This window comes from Trichechus manatus, unplaced genomic scaffold (genome assembly GCF_000243295.1).
Source record: "Trichechus manatus latirostris isolate Lorelei unplaced genomic scaffold, TriManLat1.0 scaffold00118, whole genome shotgun sequence".
Classification (NCBI taxonomy): domain Eukaryota; kingdom Metazoa; phylum Chordata; class Mammalia; order Sirenia; family Trichechidae; genus Trichechus; species Trichechus manatus.
In genome coordinates, this window is record NW_004444054.1 from 1,801,578 (window position 1) to 1,821,988 (window position 20,411).

Sequence of the window (20,411 nt, forward strand, 5' to 3'; positions counted from 1 at the left end):
TATTTATTTATGAAGCAGTTCTACTCTGCACAGACAGAATCGACTTGACTGTAAACCAACAGCAACAGGTCACAACAGTACAGGTTAATCACTTCCTGACCAGTACTTTGTAAGTTATGCAAGCACTTTGTGATTATATGATATCACCTTTGCCGGACCTCTCAGACAGAGAACCCCCTTTACTTATTTATTTTTTAAATAGTATTTTATTGTGTTTTTGGCAAAAGTTTACACAGTAAATTAGGTTCCACTTTGACACGTCAGGAGCAAAAAAGTAAGAAGGAAACCAAAGTCTCAGAGAAGAACCAAGTCTACAGGGCTAATAGCCTACACGAGCCACGGCCCCATCTATCCTGAGACTGTAAGAACTAGATGGTGCCCAGCTACCACTACCGACATTTCTGATTAAGGGCACAATGGATGGACGCTGATAGAAGGGGAGAAAAATGTGGAACAGGACTCAAATTCTTAAAAAGTCCAGACTTACTGGACCAGAGGACTCCCTAAGATTATCGCCCTGACATATCCTTTAAACTTGGAACCAAAGTTATCCCTGGAGATCACCTTTTAGAGAAATAACAGATTGGCACACAAAATAAAGGACATTACCTATATGTAGGATGCTTCACTAAACAAACCATCTACATGGGACCAAAAGGTCAACCCACTTTAATTTTAATGGTTCTGAAATAGAGGAAGCTGGCTGTGTGTCCATCAACTCTCTGTCCCCAGGATGAGGCAGGATCCTGGGCTGCTGGCGTCATACACCATCTGGGAATGGGCTGACCCCTGGGCAGATAGGAAAGTCACTGACAGAACAATCCTTCAGGGAGTTGAGAAGTATATAGAGGGAATTAGAAACTGATGGCACAAGAAAGAATACTGTTTTTTGGGAAAGACAGCTGACGGTAAGTGATTGTTGGTCCTAGGCAAAGTTCAATTTGATATATTTGGAAAATGGCAGCACCCATTCCAACTAAAAGCAATGGAGAACTTTTTCTTCAGTATTTCCTTTCTAAAGTCTTCACAGTTGGCATGAGCCTTGGTCTGTGCTGGTAAAGTGACTGGGTTATCAGATGTCCAACCAACCAGGAGTCCCAAACAGTTCTTGGTTCCTAGATAATTCGTTGTCACAAAGGACTAAGTGTGCACTTGATGTGTTGATCCCAAAAGCTGGCGTTGTCAGGGGACCCCCTGTCTTGGCTCAGGACACCAGTTTCTTGGTGGTCCCAGTATTACAAATGCAGACCAGTGTGCTGGCATTTCAGAGAACACTGGGATTTTGAGTGTGTGAATGAAAGTAATGAAATAATGACGTCAATATCAAAATAAGCACCAAAAGGAGGATTTCAGTGAATCCTGAGAAGTTGTCTGTTTACCATTGAGCATAATTGCTAGCCTAATGATGATGAGGTTAACCCCTTGGCTGCTAATTGAAAACTTGGCGGTTCAAACCCACGCAGCAGCTCCGTGGGAGAAAGACCTGGCAATCTGCTTCTGTAAAGGTTACAGCTTAGAAAACTGTATGGGGCAGTTCTGCTGTGACATTTGGGGTTGCTATGAGTCAGAATCGACTCCATGGTTCCTAGCAACAAAAACAACATCAATGAAGGTCCCCTGCTGGGGCAATGGTTAAGAGCTCAGCTGCAAAACAAAAGGTTAGTGGTTAAAACTCACCCAGTGGCTTCACTGGAGAAGATGGCAGTCTGCTCCCAGAGAGATTACAGCCTAGAAAACCTTATGGGGCAGTACTACTTTGTCACCTGGGGTCACTATGAGTGGGAATCAACTCGATGGTATTCAGCAACAACGGTGATGATGATAGTAGGTCCTTCTGGCCATTCCACCCAGGGATAAATCTGAAGGCCAAAATATACAGCAGTACGGGTACTTACTAAGGTCCACAAGCTTATAGGCGACTTGATGTGCCACAGATTGCAATTAGCTTTAATTCACTGAACTGAAAGTATGCTGAATTATTTCCTGTAGATTTCTAGAAGAAATGCCTTCTATTGTAATGGTGTCAGGCAGCTGGTACCTCAAGACATTAATTAAAATGCTGGAGTGTTTTATAAAATCATCAGCCACAATAATCATGAAAAAATCCACCATAGCTCAAAATTTCTCACCTTTTGTTGGTGATATGTTCTTGGTAAGTTATTTTTATTTTATTGCCAATGTTGAGAATGCTAAACTGAAGTAAATATTAAAGTTAATTTGCCAACTATGTGCAAGTGAATTTTCTGGACCATTATGAACCCTACTCTGATAAACACAGCAGAATGCATAATAAAGTTGTAAGAAGCAGTGATTTCACATTCTACTATTCCATTAAGCCATAATAATTTAAGATCTATACATGTGAGGTCATATTTCAATTATCACCTCCTATTTGAGAAGAAAATCTCTGACGACTTTTTAAGAGGAGGAAGAATTTAATTAAATTTAGCATAGTTATCATTAAATTGGCCTTGGTGGTGCAGTAATTAAGTGCCCAGCTGCTAACTGAAAGGTCGAACCCACCAGCCGATCTGCAGGAGAAAGATGTGGCAGTGTGCTTCCATAAAGATTACAGCCTTAGAAACCCTATCGGGCAGCTCTACCCTGTCCTATAGGGTCACTATGAGTTGGAATCAACTTGACAGCAACGGGTTTGATATTTGGTTTTCGGGTCATTCAGTTAACAATCAGAAGTATCTAGATCAGTTAACCACCTTCCCCCTTAAAAGATGAGATCACTTGTGTCTTTTCAAGCTTATTCCTCTGCTATGTATCAGTGTATCAGGTACTGAAGAGGCTACCTTTTCTTTTTTTTTTCCCTACCATGTTTTGATTTGTAATATATGTTACCAGTTTGCTGTCCAGTCAGTTCTGACTCATGGCAACCCCATGTGTGCCAGAGTAGAACTGTGCTCCATAGGGTTTTCAGTGGCTGATTTTTTAGGCCTTTCTTTCGAAGCCTCTCTGGGTGGACTCGAACCTCCAACCTTTTGGTTAGCGGCCAAGCCCGTTGACCATTTACACCACCCAGGGGCTCAGTCGTATGTGTTAGTCTCTGGAAAAAAAGACAAAAAAGGAGGAAGGGACATTTAAAATATTAAACTTGTTCATGATCGTGTTGGTTGATGTCAATGTCTCGTGCCTCAGATGCGATTTGCTTGAGTAAAGGAAAGCCTGTGTCTTGGGAATGGAGGTCCACTGTTAACCACAGAAGGTCTTGGGGGGCCACCAGCTGCGTGTGAGCTCAGGCTGAGTCTCACACTAGAGGGACAGCAGTTCCCAGGAAGGCTCCTGCTTACCCGTGGACCGCTGACCATTTTGGAATGCTTTTCTCTCTGCTGTGTCCTCCTGCACTGCCTCTCCTCTTCAGTCTTCAGCCTAAAAGTCGCCTCTCCTTAAAGCCTGCCCCCACACTGCCCCAACGCCAAGCAGAGTCACTGGTTCCTCATTGCACCTCCAGGCACCTAACGCTCGCCTGGCAGGAGCCAGACCTAGAGGGCCTTTGTAAGGAGAGTGGGTTTCCTTCTTGCTGCAGCAGAAAGCACCTGGAGAGTTTGTGCAGGCCACAAGCTGCTTTCCACCTGCAGCACAGATTCCGGCTGCTGCAGAGGAAAAGACCGAGAGGAGGCAGGGTCCCCCATTAGAAGGAGAGAGATCATGACGGCTTAGACTAGGCCTGTAGCAGTGGGGGTGGGGTGGGCAGATTGGGGGAATGTTTTGCAGGGGGACCTGGCAGGACATTGGTGCTGTAGGAATGTAAAGGCAGAAATCCTTGGAGCAGAGGTGATCAGGGACATGCCTTGAACTTGACATTGAAGAAAGGGTCACTAGAGTGCCCGCCTAAGGGGAGGGAAGGAGCCATAGGCATTACTCCCTAATACCCCATTAAAAGGCTGCTGGCTGCTTCCTTAAGGATGACAGCCTTGGAAATTCTATGGGGCAGTTCTGCTCTGTCCTATAGGATCTCTGTGAGTCAGAGCTGACTCGATGGCAATGAGTGTAATGGGTAGGTTATCATACTTCGCCTCTGATCTGGACTGATTCACGTATTGGTTCATGATTGATTCCCATTATACATCTTCAAAGAGTCATCTTGTTCAGAAGGCAGTGGTGGTTCAGTGGTAGAATTCTTGCCTTCCACGCAGGAGACTGGAGTTCAGTTCCTGGCCCATGCACCTCATGCGCAGTCACCACCCACCCAGCCTGTCAGTGAGGCTTGCGTGTTGCTCTGATGCTGAACAGTTTTCAGCAGACCTTCCAGACTGAGACAGACTAGGGAGAAAGCCCCGATGATCTACTTCTGAAAATCAGCCAGTGAAAACCCTATGGATCACAATGGTCCAACCCACAACCCATCATGGGGATGGCAAAGGACTGGGCAATCTTTCATTCCATTGTACGTGGGGTCACCATGAGCCAGGGCCGGTTGACAGCAGCTAACATAATGTAATGTAACATATTGTACTGTAAGGTAAAGTAACATAATGTAATGTAATGTAACATAAGGTAAGGTAGCCATAACATAACAACCTTGTTTAAGAAAAAAATAAGTGCTTCAACCTTTCTAAGCATGCCTGGAAGAAATGTAGAAAGCTGCAAGCAATTCACCAATTGTATCTATTACTCTTTTTCCAAGCATGAAACCTTGCCACTTACAACCATATAAACGGAGGAAATATTCTAAGTCCCTGTCTGTTTTCTTTCTAATCCCCCAAATGATAAGCCATGGCAGTTCTTTGTGGGCCTCTTGCTCTTGACGAAACCCGCCTGTGGTAACGAAACCAGCTGCCGTCACATCTGTGCTCAACTGTGTTGTCACAAGTCACTGTCGTTTCCTTGTAGGGTACCCAAAGCAGAGGACCGCTGCTCCCCGAAATGGGTTTCCCCCCAAGCCCGACCTGCAGGCCCGCGAGGCCGAGCGGCAGTTTGTGCAGCGGCTGAAGGAGAAGTGTGAGGGGCAGGCCCGGCAGCTCAGCCTAGTGCAGGCGGAGCTCAGGAGAGCCATCTGCGGCTTCGGCGCGCTCGCCGTGTCCACGCAGCACTTCTTCCGGAAGGTGAGGCCGCCTTGGGTGAAACCTACTGAAGGACTTCTCACTGGGGCGGTGGGTGGTGATGTGACAGCTATTGGTATTTAAGGAGCCCTGGTGGTGCAGTGGGTAAGCACTCAGCTGCTAACTGAAAGGTCAGTGGTTCAAACCCACCAGCCACCTGCAGGAGAAAGATACGGCAGTCTGCTTCCACAAAAGCTACAGCCTTGGAAACTCTATGGGGAAGTTCTACTCTGTCCTATGGGTTCGCTATAAGTCAGAATCGACTGGACGGCAACGGGTTGTATCTGGCAACATCAATTCTAGTCCTGATTATACTTCTGACTCAGTAAGTTGCCTGGGCAAATCTCTTCGTGACTCTGAGCCTCTGATGGCTGATCACTTAAATTGGTTTGATGTATTTCTTCATACGCCATAGAGACGTTGAAGGCTAGGTGATGAGACTGGTTTTCCTGATGCAGTCTCTCCTCGCTCCAATTTTATTTATTAATTTTTATTAATTACACTCCTCTAGTAGGTTGTTGAGGAGCCCTGGTGGTAGAGTGGTGAAGCGCTTGACGGCTAACCGAAAGGTCAGTGGTTCAAACCTACCTGCTGCTCTGTCGGAGAAAGATGTGGCAGTCGGCGTCTGTAGAGATTGTAGCCTTGGAAACCCTATGGGGCAGTTCTGCTCTGTCCTGTAGGGTCATTATGAGTTAAAATGGGCTCACTGGCAGCAGGTTTAGTTTGGACTTGGGTTAGAGCTGGGGTTTTGCTTTTCAGAAGATTGTGCAGCATCTCCTGCAGCCGCGCGGGATGTCTCGGGGACCAGGCTTTATGTTTCTGTATGAAAGCAGTTGGTCTGGAAAGAAGTTAATAGCCTTGATTCCAAAAGAAATCATTATGTGAAAAAGAAAGGAAAGGGTAGAATTGAACATTTAAAGGTGAGATCTTTTTTTTTTTAAATTGTACTTTAGATGAAGGTTTACAGAACAAACTAGCTTCTCATTCAACAATTAGTACACATATTGTTTTGTGACATTGGTTACCAACCCCATGACATGTCTCCCCTTCTCGACCTTGGGTTCCCCCATTACCAGCTTTCCTGTCGCCTCCTGCCTTCTAGTCCTTGCTCCTGGGCTGGTGTGCCCCTTTAGTCTCATTTTGTTTTATGGGGCTGTCTGATCTTTGGCTGAAGGGTGAACCTCAGGAGTGACTTCATCACTGAGCTGAAAGGGTGTCTGGGAGCCACACTCTCGGGGTTTCTCCAGTCTGTCAGGCCAGTAAGTCTGGTCTTTTTTTGTGAGTTAGAATTTTGTTCTACATTTTTCTCCAGCTCTGTCCGGGACCCTCAAGGTGAGATCTTTGAAGCACACAGAGTGGTGGTCTGTTTGCATCTTGGAGATGAGGTGGCCCGATTCTGGAATTTCTGCTCATTTCAGATCAGAGGGAGACAGGGCTCCGGTGTGCTCCGTTCCCACTGCTGGTTGAGAATGGAGTGTGCCTGGCCTGGGAGCATCTCCTGAGGACCAAGCTGGCAATATGCAGGCAAAGGGGACAGGGCAGCACAGAGAGGGGGTCCTCACTGCTCCCTCGGTTTTTCTGATAATGAAGAGAGGGCTGGCTTCTTCTCAGCAGACGTCCAAGGGGTTCTGAGACCATCGGACCCTAGATCTGTTACTTCCATTAACTGTGGGCAAGTTAAGCTTCCCAGCCTCTTAACTTAGAAGGGTGGCGGATAGTGTGTTTGTTCTTCACTTTGAGGTAGGACAAAGCACCTCTGGAAGTCAAAGTGGTGCAACAGTTAACCACTTGGCTGCTAACCAAAAGGTTGGCAGTTCAGACCCACCCAGTGTCTCCTGGGAAGAAAGGTCTGGTGATCTACTTCTGAAAAATCAGCCATTGAAAACCCTGTGGGGCATAGTTCTACTCACACACATGGGGTCACCATGAATTAGGGTCGACTCAAAGGCAACTGGTTTTTGGATTCCTTAAGTGACACAAATAGTTAACACACTTGGCCACTAACCAAATGTTTGGAGGTTCGAGTCTGCCCAGAGGCACTTGGAAGAAAGGCCTGGTGATCTACTTCCAAAAGGTCGCAGCGTTGAAAACCCTATGGGAGAGTTTTACTGTGACATACATGGAGTTGCTATGAGGCAGAGTCAACTCAACAGCAATTGGTTTGATTTTTTTTTCTCCTTCAGTAGTTAAACATTTCTCTGGGCCCCGCCTCCCAGGCTTCCTTGGAGCAGAGCCTGTCTACAGCTAACTTTGTTTGCAGGGTAATACCTGAACCAGGAGCTTTATTTCTCTGCAGTGTACACACGTGGCTCATAAATCAGAGACCAAGAGGGGCCAGCGGGTGATTTGTGGGCCTCTCCGTTGGGCCCCCCGCGACTGGAGCTGCACTTGACGTGACATTGTAGCAAGATGGATGGTGGGCATGAATTTCATTTCACTGCAGTAGATGAGTCGCAACAGGCAACTCCAGACAGGGCTCCTGAATGACCATAGCATCTCGCCTCCAAACCGTGCATCCTTTTGTCTTTCTGAACCGCAGCTCTCTCCATATAAACCCCAGGGGGAAGAAATGGGCATTTTTTAAAGTCTGTATGTAACTGAACAAAATGAGTCGCTGTCCACAGCAGGCTGCCACGCATTCCATGTGGTTTGAGGCGACTGATTTGAGTGTTCGCCATTAACACAAAGTAGACCAGGAGTCCCCAGGGGGCACAAACAGTGAAGTGCTGGCCTGCTAACCAAAAGGTTGGAGGTTTGAATCCACCCAGAGGTGCCTCAGAAGAAGAGCCTGGCAATCTGCTTCCAAAAGGTCACCACCCAAAACCCATTGCCGTCGAGTTGATTCCGATTCATGGCTACCCTAAAGGACAGAGTTGAACTGTCCCTATAGGGTTTCCAAGGCTGTAAATCTTTATAGAAGCAGACTGTCACATCTTTCTCCCTCAGAGTGGCTGGTGGGTTCAAACCAACGACCTTTTGGTTAGCAACTGATCGCTTTATAACTATTGTGCCACCAGGACTCCTTCCAAAAGGTCACAGCCATTGAAAACCCTGTGGAGCTCAGTTCTCCTCCGACACACATGGGGGCACCCTAAGTCAGCGTGACTCCATGGCACATGGTGACAACAGACCGGGGGGTCTGATACGGAGAGCCAAACCCGTTGCTGTGGAGTCCATCCCGACTCATAGCAACCCTATAGGACAGAGTAGAACTGCCCCATAGAGTTTCAAGGAGCAGCTGGTGGATTCGAACTGCCAGCCTTTTTGGTTAGCAGCTGAGCTCTTAACCACTGCGCCACCAAGCCTCCAATATGGAGAGGAGCACCTGAGAAAATAGAAGGCAAAGCAACCTTGAGACCTCCAAGGAAGGAACTTCTCTGAAGAGAAGCGAGCTAATGAACTCGTAAGCCTGCCTGCTGTTATTGTGTGTGAGAAATGAGCATATTCCAAGCATGTTAGCCTATGAAGAAGCATGACCTCTGTAGCCAGGTCTGAAAACGCAGCATCTTTTTCTCTTCCGGTTAGAAGATTCTGCTAGAACTCTATCCTGTAAGGAATACACGCGTGCCTTTTTCTACACTGTAGCATGTTGTCGTTGCTGGGTGCCCTCAAGGCCATTCTGTTGCATAACAACCCCATGTGACAGAGTGGAACCGTCCCCTAGAGTTTTCTAGGCTGTAACCTTTAGGGGGAGCCCTGGTGGCGCAGTGGTAAGAGCTCAGCTGCTAAACAAAAGGTCGGCAGTTCACATCCACCAGCTGCTCCTTGAAAACCCTATGGGGCAGTTCTACTCTGTCCTGTAGGGTCGCTACAAGTTGGCATCAACTCCATGGCAATGGTTTTGGTTTGGTTTTGGAATCTTTATGGGAGCAGATTGCCAGGTCTTTCTCCTGAGGAGCCACTGAGCATGTTTGAACCACCAACCTTTTGGTTGGTAGCCGAGTGCTTAACCGTTGTGCCACCAGGGCTCCTTATGCTGTAGCGTTTCAGTCTGCAAAGCTTATTGCAGTGGAACGAGAGCCTAGGGCCAGCCAGGAGTCAGTCTCTACCCTGCTGCAGAAAGCTGTGAGCTCCTGAGCACGTCAGTTCCCCCAGTGGGAACTTCCTCATCCTTGCTCTGCCTCCCTCTAGCTGAGTCACCTTTGTCTCAGTTCCCTAGACCCCAAATAAGATTAACAATAACCACAAGGTTATTGTGAGAATGGGTGAGTTAATGGGTGAAATGAACCAGTCCTCAATCCAACATTCTTTTTTGAGTACAAGGGCCTACCCTCAAAGATTTTACTATCAAGAGGATGAAAAGGCATATAAGATATGTATAAATAGTTGAAGCACAGTACAAGTCACTCCTGTTTCATTAAATATGTACTCTATGTTTGGCCTGGGGTGTAAAGTTTAAGAATAGAAACAATTTTCTAATCTAGCTATTTAGTTGCTGCAATATATTTTTTCCAGAATGTGCTCATGGCATTAACGGTATCTTGGAAGGAAGTCATAATGTAGGGGACCAGTTGTTTTGAGTCAATTCCAACTCATGGTGGCCCCCCATATGTGTCAGAGTAGAACTGTGCTCGATAGGGTTTCCAATGGCTGATTTTTTGGAAGTAGATCGCCAGGCCTTTCTTCTGAGGTGCACCTGGGTAGACTCAAATCTCCAACTTTTTAGTTAGCAGCTGGGTGTGTTAACCATTTGCACCACCCAGGGTCTCTAAAGTGTGGGACATCACTAGGAAAAAAGAATCAGAAGCCCAGATAAGAATTTCCATTTCTGCCCTGTGCTTTACAGCTCCTGGCAGAGTGACTGTGAACATCACCCCTGGGCATTCTAAGGTGCCACATTTAAGTGCCAACAGCAGCCTCACACTTGCTCAGGCTCCAGGCAGCTCTGCCCCTGTGGCACGGCATGGTCCTTACCAAAGGCCAGACAGACCGGCTGAAATCCACGGCCCCAGACCTGGTAGTGTAGGTATCGATGTGACTCTCAGGGACTCACACTTCTCAGGGTCAAGTTGAATAATTTGCGTATCTTTCTTTTGCTATCTGGTTCCTGGGAACTCTGCTCTTTAGCAGCCCCTGGTGGCGAATATGTGGAACAATACAGACGATATCTGTATTGTGTAAAGTGGGGTACCTCGCTGTATAGCATCAAGTTTTATTCAAGTTCCATTTAAGGATATATTTATTTACATTTTATTTTTAACAAGATTTATTATGCTTATTATGTTTTTCCATATTAACATGTGTCATATTTTTGTATCATTAGCTTCATGAAAGTAATAGTAGATGATAGTTTTCCTTTAAGGAGCCCTGGTGGTGCAGCAGTTAAGAGCTTGGCTGCTAACCAAAAGGTCGGTGGTTCGAACGCACCCAACAGCTCTGTGGGAGAAAGACCTGGCAATGTACTCCCGTAAAGATTACAGCCTAGGAAACCCTATGGGGCAGTTCTACTCTGTCCTATAGGGTCATTATGAGTCAGAATTGATTCGATGACATACAGCAACAGCAAATTTTTCATTGTTTTTTATTATTAAGTATTTTAGGCATAAAACGTGAAGATTAAAAGTCAAGCATTTGCTTACTTTCTGAGCTTAAATTCAATTAATAATGCGCCACTCTCCTTCACCCCAAAGTATATATACTTTATTATTTTTATTTATTTGACCTTTTATTACAATTTTTTTTAAATGCAGAAAAATGGAAAGAATAACACTCAAACACCCATCATCTATATTTAACATTTTTCATATTCACTTCTTTTATGTTTTCTTGTTGTTCTTAACTAGGAGTATATATTTTTTAATGAAAACATTATTTTTACCTGCAGCTCACTTATGTTAATAGAGGCTGTTTTTCTTTTTCTTTTTTTAAATTGCTGTACTTAACATGAAGGTTTACGGAACAAACTAGCTTCTCATTAAACAGTTAGTCCACATATTGTTTTGCGACATTGATTAACAACTCCACAACATGTCAACACTCTCCCCTTCTCGACCTTGGATTCCCCATTACCAGCTTTCCTGTCCCCTCCTGCCTTCTAGTCTTTGCCCTTGGGCTGATGCACCCATTTAGTCTTGGTTTGTTTTATAGGCCTGTCTGATCTTTGGCTGAAGGGTGAACCTCAGGAGTGACTTCATCACTGAGCTAAAAGGGTGTCCGGGGGCCATACTCTGGGGGTTTCTCCAGTCTCTGTCGGACCAGTAAGTCTGGTCTTTTTTTGTGAGTTCTAGTTTTGTTCTACATTTTTCTCTAACTCTATCTGGGACCCTCTGTTGTGATCCCTGTCAGAGCAGTTGGTGGTGGTAGCCAGACACCATCTAGTTGTGCTGGACTCACTCTGGTGGAGGCTGTGGTAGTTGTGTTCCATTAGTCCTTTGGACTAGTATTTCCCTTGTGTCTTTGGTTTTCTTCATTCTCCGTTGCTCCAGACAGTGTGAGACCAGTGGAGTAGCTTAGATGGCCGCTCACAAGCTTTTAAGACCTCAGACACTACTCACCAAAGTAGAATGTAGAACATTTTCTTTATAAACCATGTTATGCCAATTAAGCTGGTTGTTCCTCAAGACCATTGTCCCCACAGCCCTCAACCCAGTAACTCGGTCCCTCAGGGAGCCTGGATGTGTCTGTGAAGCTTCCATGACTTTGCCTTGGTCAAGCTCTGCTGACTTCCCCAGTATTGTGTACTGTCTTACTCTTCACAAAAGTTACCACGTATCTATTGTCTATGTAGTGATTTTCCATCCCCACTCTTCTCCTACCTCGTAACTATCAAAGATTGGTTCTTTTTGTGTGTAAACCTTTTCATAAGATTTTATAGTAGTGGTCTCATACAATTTTTGTCCTTTTGTGATTGACTTATTTCACTCAGCAAAATGCCCTCTAGATTCATCCATGTTGTGAGATGCTTTGCAGATTCATTATTGTTCTTTATCGTTGCATAGTACTCCATTGTGTGTATGTACCATAGTTTGTTAATCCACTCATCTATTGATGGGCATCTAGGTTGTTTCCATCTTTTTGCTATTGTGAACAATGCTGCAAGGAACATGGGTGTGCGTATGTCTGTTCGTGTGACAGTTCTTATTTCTCTAGGATATATTCCTAGGAGTGGGATTGCTGGATCATGTGGTATTTCTATCTCTGGCTTTCTAAGGAAGTGACATATTGTTTTCCAAAATTGTTGTACCGTTTTGCATTCCCAACAGCAATGCATAAGAGTTCCAATCTCCCCGCAGCCAACAGAGGCTCTTTTTCAACCTGCCTCTACCATGAAGATTCTATGGAGGATTCAAAAAAGAAGAAGACAGAGCTTCATAATAATAATAATATGTTGTTGTTGGGTGCCACTGAGTCAATTCTGACTCATAGCAACCCCACATGACAGGGTAGAACTGCCTTATAGGGTTTCCTAGGCTGTAATCTTTATGGGAGCAGATCGCCAGGTCTTTCTCCCGTGGAGCCGCTGGGTGGGTTTGAACTGCCAACCTTTTGGTTAGCAGCTGAGCGCTTAACCATTGTACCACCAGCATTCCTGGTGATGTAGCTAATGGTGAAAAAAGTAATTGAAAAAAAAAGTGAAACAGTAATCTAAAAGTGAAACACTGACACAGGACAGTAACAGAACATGTCCTAAGGTGATATTTAACCAGTAGCCATAAAAAAATGCCATGTGCTCAGGGAAAAGCCTGAATCAGGGACGGATTACCCAGTAAGCAAGGTGGGCTCAATTGTGTTTACTTACCAATCTGTAGTGCACAGTTTCGTGGTGAAACCCAGGTGAATTTGTGCACTACGGATTAGTAAGTAAGCACATTAAGCCCGTGTATACCTTGCTTACTAAGCCAGTGCATACCGTGCTTGTTGGTTAATCAGCCCATGAACCTGATGACTATGGATGGAAAGGGAGTGGTCTGAGAAGGAGACTTGGGAGAGGCAAGGCAGAGCCATGAGCACGATTTGAGGTAAGTAAAGAGGAAGGACAGGTAAGTAAGCTTACTTTGGACATGTCATCAGGAAAGACCAATCGCTAGAAAAGGACATCATGGTTGGTAAAGTAGAGGGTCAGCGAAAACGAGGGAAACGCTCAATGAGATGGACAGACACAATAGCCACAGCAATAGGCTCAAACATACCAACGATCATGAAGGTGGCGCAGGATGGGGCAGTGTTGCATTCTGTTGTACATAAGGTTGCCCTCAACAAAGAGAAAGAAAGAGCAGATGTGCGAAGAGAACACTCAAAGCCTGCCATCTGCAAATGTGTGTCTCTCCTTGTCTCCAAGCTCTTGATAAATTGATGATTTATGAGTAGCTATTTAGGCCTCAGGAACTGTCTTTCAAAGTGCAATGATTCCTCTGTAACAGATGGCCAGATCCTCAGTCAAGGTGGACCAGATTCATCTGCGTTGCTCCAGAGCACCTGACTAGGTTCTTTGGTCCAAGAGCAGGGAGTTGATAGAGGGAAGGAGGGAAGAGACCAAGCAGAATGGTTTCATAAAATAAATGCTGCTTTCTTTAAGCAGGAAACAAAAACCGGTTGCCGTCAGTCGATTCCAACTCATAGTGAGCCTGTAGGACAGAGTAAAACTGCCCCACAGGGTTTCCAAGGCTGTAATCTTTATGGAAGCAGACTGCCACACCTTTCTCCAGCGGAGCAGCTGGTCGGTTCGAACCACTGACCTTTCATTAGCAGCCGAGCGATTAACCACTGCACCACCAGGTTTCCCATTTTTAATGCAGGGGTGCATCAGTGTGAACATGTGTCACACTGGGTCCCCAAAGCTCCACAAGCAGTAGAGAAGTCACTGTGTCCACCAGCTCATGTCCTTCACATGGCGGATTTCCCACTGAGTGACGCTGGCAGTGCAGTAATTACACTGGAGAAAAAGTGAAAACAGTAAGCTCTAAATCCTAAAAATGGCCACTTAGCACAGTGTTTTGCCCCCTGTGGGGGCAAAATGCCCTGTGATGATCTTTTCTTCCCGTGATCTTACCTTCAATCACTGCAGGTTTATTTTATTTTTTAAAATGTGAGCACTTGGTCTAGCGTTTCTGACAGTTTTTCAGCACGTAACCTGGTGCGAAATGCTAGTCACGAGGTAGGCTCAAGGTGACTGGATTGTTCTGATTATTGCTGTTCTGAAGAATGTTAACCAGTTGCGGTCAGGTCGACTCTGACTCATGGCAACATTTTATGTGTTAGGGTTTTCAGTGGCTGATTTTTCAGATGGAGATCTCGAGGCCTGTCTTCCAAGGTACCTCTGAGTGCAATTGAACCTCCAACCTTTCAATTAGCCAGTGAGCACGTTAACCGTTTGCACCACCCAGGGACTCCAAAAGAATGGTGTGTGTCACAGAAGTAAGTGCCACCACAGTGCTTTGCTGGATGAGCCATGACTTTTGCTTTTACTCTTAGGACTCTCTTAGCGCTATACCTAAATAAAGGAGCCCTGATGGCACAGTGGTTAAAGCACTCAGCTGCAAACTGAAAGGTCGGCACTTCAAACCCACCAGCCGCTCTGCAGGAGAAAGGTGTGGCGGTCTGCTTCCATAAAGATTACAGCCTTGGAAACCCTATGGGGCAACTCCAGTCTGTCCCATAGGGTTGCTCTGAGTCAGAATCGACTCGATGGCAGCAGGTCATACCCAAATAACAAACTATTCCCAATATCAAGGGGTAGCAACTCCCCAGCTGTGCCGAGAAGCTCTTTGAAGTAATAAGAACCTCTAGCCTGGTGTGTCAATAATGGAAAACATTATGGTAGGTAGAAAATAGGAGTCCCTGGGTGATGCAGATGGTTAACGCACTCAAGTCCAACCACAGACACCTCAGAAGAAGGGCCTGGCCACCTCTTCTGAAAAATCAGCCATTGAAAACCCTATGGAGCACAGTTCTATGCTGACACATTGGGTTGTCATGAGCTGGAGTTGACTCGACCACAACTGGTTTTGGTTTGGCATAGAGAGAAAAGAAAATTCCAAACAGCAAAGTCTGCTCAACTTTCATGGAAGATCCCTGGTATTGGAGCCTGAGAAGAGCCAACTTTACTGATGACAAAATATGAATTTTATAATAAGGTAAGATAAGAATAGATATTTAACTGAGGTGAAAAGTAATTGCCCTCATTCGGTGCATCTGTCTGACACTTTCTCATAAATGGTTTGTTTTTTTAAAAAATGAAAGAACACCCCTTTTGAAAGCAGGCAGACACCATGAAAGAAAAAAAATGAGTTTCATCTCCTTTAGAGCAGATCTGCATGGTTTCTCCAGACCCTGGTTAAAACTGTTGTTGTTGGGTTCTGTCGAGTCCATTCCGACTCACAGTGACCCCATGTGACAGAGTAGAACTGCCCCATAGGGTGTTCTAGGCTGGAATCTTTATGGGAGCAGATCGCCAGGTTTTTCTCCTGCGGAGCCGAGTGGGTTCAAACCGCCAGCCTTTCAGTTAGCAGCCAGAAAACTAGTCTGTTTTCAAAAGGGAATGCCTTGAACACATTCTGGAATGCAGAACTCAGTGTGACCGTCCTCTGGGCTGACAAGGCAGCAGAGCGGAGGAGAGATAGCACATTGTGAGGAGGTGCCACTCAGACTTTCTAGACCCATCTCTGCTGATAAATACCAAGTCTCTCCTTAAATGCCATTTGAAATTGTTTTAAAATAAATTAAATGCTATAACTAACAACAACAACGAAATTGTTTTAAAATAAATTAAATGCTATAACTAACAACAACAACAAAAAAACCCCACTGCCGACGAGTTGATTCCGACTCATAGTGACCCCATAGGGTTTCCAAGTCTATAAATCTTTATGGAAGCAGATTGCCACATCTTTCTCCCGAAGAGCAGCTGGTGGTTTTGAACCGCTGATCTGTTGTTAGCAGTCAAACGCTTCAACCACTGTGCCGCCAGGGCTCCTTGAATGTTGTAACCAAACCCTTTGCCGTCAAGTCGATTCTGACTCATAGTGACCCTACAAGACAGTAGAACTGCTCCATAGGGTTTCCAAGGAGCGGCTGGTGGATTTGAACTGCCGACCTTTGGTTAGCAGCCCAGCTCCTAACCACTGTGCCACCAGTATTCCCAAATGTTGTAAACCCCCCTCCAAATACAAACAAGTCACAGTAATGGTTTTAAAAATAACTTTTAAAATAGCTACTGCTCTAAGGATATAGAAGATACGATTGCCTCAGCACCAAACCCCGTTTCCTGTGAGAGATGACTTTGTTAACACTCCTGAACCTCAGTTTTTCTACAAAACAGGGGGACTAAATTTACGACTTCAGGGACAAGAGTAGGATGAAGGGACTCCTCAGGCCCTGGGGTCTGTGACTGAATTCAGTTTCTGTAACTGTGAGCAGAGCCCTGGTGGTGTAGTGGGGGCCTGGCAGTGCAATGGTTAAGTGCTCGGCCACTAACCAAAAGGTTGGCAGTTCTAACCTACTCAGCAGCCCCACAGGAGACCCACCTGGAGATCTGTTCCTGTAAAGATCATCCCCCCAAAAAAACCAAATCCATTGCTGTCGCGTCAAATTCCAACTCATAGTGACCACATAAGACAGAGTAGAACTGCCCTACAGGGTTTTCAAGGGTGTAATCTTTACGGAAGCAGACTGTGACATCTTTCTCCCGCCGAGCAGCTGGTGGATTCGAACCGCTGACCTTTCCGTTAGCAGCCGAGTGCTTAACCACTGCGCCACCAGGGCGCCTTCCATCAAGATTACAGCCTAGAAAACCGTATGTGGCAGTCCTACTCTGTCACATGGGGTCGCTATGAGTAGGAACCGACTCGACGAAACCCAACATCAGCAGCACCTCTGGGAGGCGGTGTCGTATAGCGATGGCATCTGCGTGTTCATGGGCGTAGCCCACGTTAAGCCTATGTCCTGTGTGCTGGCCACAGCTTAGAAACGGTAAACTGGATTATTGCCTTTGGAAAATTCACTTAAGTAACCAACTTCTGTCAGGAATTAGAACAGTAGTCAACTTCTAAAGGGACGTTACGATTCCCTACACCTTCCCTGAGACAGCCAGCGCAGACAGACCGGGAGGTAGCTGTTGCGTCGTTGCCTAACAAGCCTGCACCCTCTCCTCGCTGCCTTTGGCCGGCTGGTTTCTGAAAGGTATAAGTAGCATGGTGGACTTCGCTGGCCTTTCCACCTCAGCTAGATCTGGGAACTCGAACCCATTTGTACAAGGCACCTCGTTGCACACAATGAGTTACGATGAGACCCTCTCTCCACCCTTTCCCGCCCCTCCTCCTCCCCAGCACACACAGATTCTTTGAATTCTCTGTTTCGTCCCCCAAATAAATAACTGTCCACCCTAGCCGTTCTACAAATTCAGCAGCTATTTGTTAAATGGAAGATACACAGACGGGCTCAGACACAGACTCTGATCACAGTTTTCGAGGAAAGATGCTGATTCAGATCACTGGAGTACAGAGTAGTATGTGACGAGTATTGATGTGGAGCTATGGGTGCCGGAAGGAGGAGAGAGTGACTGGGAGGAGTGAGGGGGGGCCCTTCAGAGAGGAGAGACACTTTGTAAGCTGGGCCTCAAAGGACAGGAAGATTTCAGAAGGCAAAGGGAGGAAGGAATGGGGCATTGCAGGCAGCAGGCACAGGTCTGGGACAGGGCAAGTCCTGCAGGAGTCAAGAGACGAATTTGCCTAAAGCTTAGAGTGTGGGACTGGCAATAGAAATAAGGCTGAAGAGTTGGGGGATTTTAATATCAGAGTAAAGCAAGGGGACTTTATTCTGAGGCAGTAAAGGGGCTCTGGTGGCGCAAAGGTTAAGCACTCGGCTACTAACTGGAAGGTTGGTGGTTCAAATCTGCCAGCGGCTCTGCACGAGAAAGACCTGGCGATCTGCTCTAGTAAAGATTACAGTCAAGAAACCCCTGTGGGGCAGTTCTATTCTGTCACATGGGGTCGCTATGAGTCAGAATCGACTGGCTGGCACCCAGCAACAACAAGGAGGCACCGAGAGGTCTCGGAGAACTGAAGTGTTTTAAGCAGGGTTTTAGGCAGGTGGGTATGGCAGCAGGATGTGGGCTGATGGCAGGAAGGAAACCTCTAGGGAGAGAACTAGAAGCCTACTGCAGTCCTCCGGGCAAGAGGTGTGAAGGGTCAGGATGAGGATACCGGGTCTCAACAGCAAGGAGAGCGCAGATACAGAACCCAGAGACCAACGTGAGGGCCTGGCCACTGAGTGGGCTGGTGGGGGCTTTCACAGATAGAAGATGCAGCGGTTAATAACTGAGGAACCCCGCCATCCCCCCAGCAGGACACCCACGTGGAAGTCACACAACGGTGGAGTGCTAGCGTTAGGAACGTAGAAATTACGTGTGATATAGCTCAGAAATTTTTAAAGGGGCCATGGGTTCCCTTTAAAACATCTTCTCTGGAATTGGAAACTATAGCAATGCCAAAACAAAACAAACAAAACAAACCCGTTGCCGTCAAGTCGATTTCGACTCATGGCGACCCCATATATTACAGAGTAGACCCGCTCCCTAGGGTTTTCTTGGTTGTGATCTTTACTGAAGCACATCTTCAGGCCTTTCTCCATGGTGTCCTGTGTGGATTCGAAACACAAACCTTTAGGTTAGTGTTGTTGTTTACTGTCAATTCTGACTCATAGCGACCCCATATGTTAGAGAGTAGAACTGCCCCATAGGGTTTTCTAGGCTGTAATCTTTATGGAAGCAGAATGCAAGGCCTTTCTTTCATAATGCCCTGGGTGGGTTTGAACATCAAACTTGAGGTTAGGGGCCGAGTGCAAACCATTTGCACCACCCAAGGACTCTAGGGTCCCCACAAGGGAGTTACAAACGTGTGTCTAGATCTCAGGAGAGAAAAACGGTGATCCTAGGGAAGTAAATCTGGGAGGCATTTATACAGAAATGACACCAAGAAGGAGAAGACCAACAGAACAGTTTTTCAGGGAGCAAAGCAGAAACAGGAGAGCTCCGTGGAAAATGTGCTTCTCACGTAGGAGCCCGAGGGGGAGGAGAGGCCAGGGAAGGAGACAGAAGAATGAGGAGAAAAGTGGGAAAATTCCATGCCACCAAAGCCAAAAACGGCAGGCATTTCTGAGAGGTGTGAATTACAGTACTGGATATTAGCAGGTGGTTGAGAAGGACACAGAATGAGAAAATGCCCTAGAGTGTGGCCATTTGAGAGGAGTATCTGTAAAGAGGTAACGACAACCAGATGGCCGTGGTTCCTCCACCATCCAATAATCCAGCAAAGTATTTTCTCCTGTGAGACGTGGCAATGGCGGCACCTAGAGGCCATTGTCTGGAAGTGAAAATCTGTGCCCAATATGACCTTAAATTCCAGGGACCATCCCTACAAAAAGAGCCCTGGTGGTGCAGTGGTTAAGAACGTGGCTGCTAACCAAAAGGTTAGTTGTTCAAACCTACCAGTCGTTCCGCGGGAGAAAAAAAACCCAGCGTTGTGCTCCTGTAAAGATTACGGCCTCCTGGAAAGATTAAACCCTATTATAGGGTTTCTCGTAAAGGAAACCTTATGGGGCAGTTCTGCAGTGTTCATGGGGTCGCAATGAGTCTGAATCGACTCGAGGGTATGCAGCAACAACATCCCCACAAAAAGCAGGCGCTGCTCCCCTCCCCACTTGTTCACCAAAGTGTGAACTGCAGACCTACTTATTCCACACACTTAACTGAAATTAGGTTTGAAATTAAAAACACACCGCTACTTTCATTTTTCATGTTATCCCTGATGAATGCATTATGAAGACAGCAAGAATAAAATTCATGCAGTACACTGCCAGCTGTTTGCCTGTGGGAGAATTCGCAAAAGCAGACGTGTATTGCACTAACTTCAGAGTCAAAATAATCTATATGTGTGATTCTGTCCCTGGGGAGAGAGGAAACCCATCACTTCGGCCCCCGCCAGGAGCACAAAGAGAAGCATTCCAAATTCAAAAGTATTGAGATGGGACAGTGTTCTCTGGAAAACAAAGATTCACCACAAGTGCTGTGCTTACAAAACAGAGAGGAGCTGATGTTATTTCTCTAATTCTTCAATGGTATTACGCCAACTTTCATTTGAATTTAAAAAAAACCCAGAGCTAGAATTTTATGTTTAAAAAGAAAGGAGGCGGAAGGAGCCCTGGTGGTACAATGATTAAGTGCTCAGATGCTAACTGAAAGGTTGGCGATTCAAACCTACCCAGTGGCTCCAAGGGAGAAAGACCTGGTGATCGGCTCCTGTAAAGATAACAACCTAGGAAACCCTACGGGACAGTTCTACTCAGTCACATGGGGGCACTATGAGTTGGAATTGACTCGATGGCACCCAGCAACACCAATGATGTTATATGTAATATAACCATTTG

The 20,411-nt window shown here is 46.0% G+C and overlaps 1 protein-coding gene across 1 annotated transcript in view; it reads left to right on the plus strand.

The window, feature by feature from the left end:
* MTUS2 (microtubule associated scaffold protein 2) overlaps positions 1-20,411 on the plus strand; it is a 503,981-nt gene that overhangs the window by 342,158 nt on the left and 141,412 nt on the right. Inside the window, exon 6 of the mRNA XM_004384151.3 lies at positions 4,843-5,054. Within this exon, the coding sequence (XP_004384208.3) occupies positions 4,843-5,054 (212 nt within the window). The remainder of the gene's footprint in view (positions 1-4,842; positions 5,055-20,411) is intronic.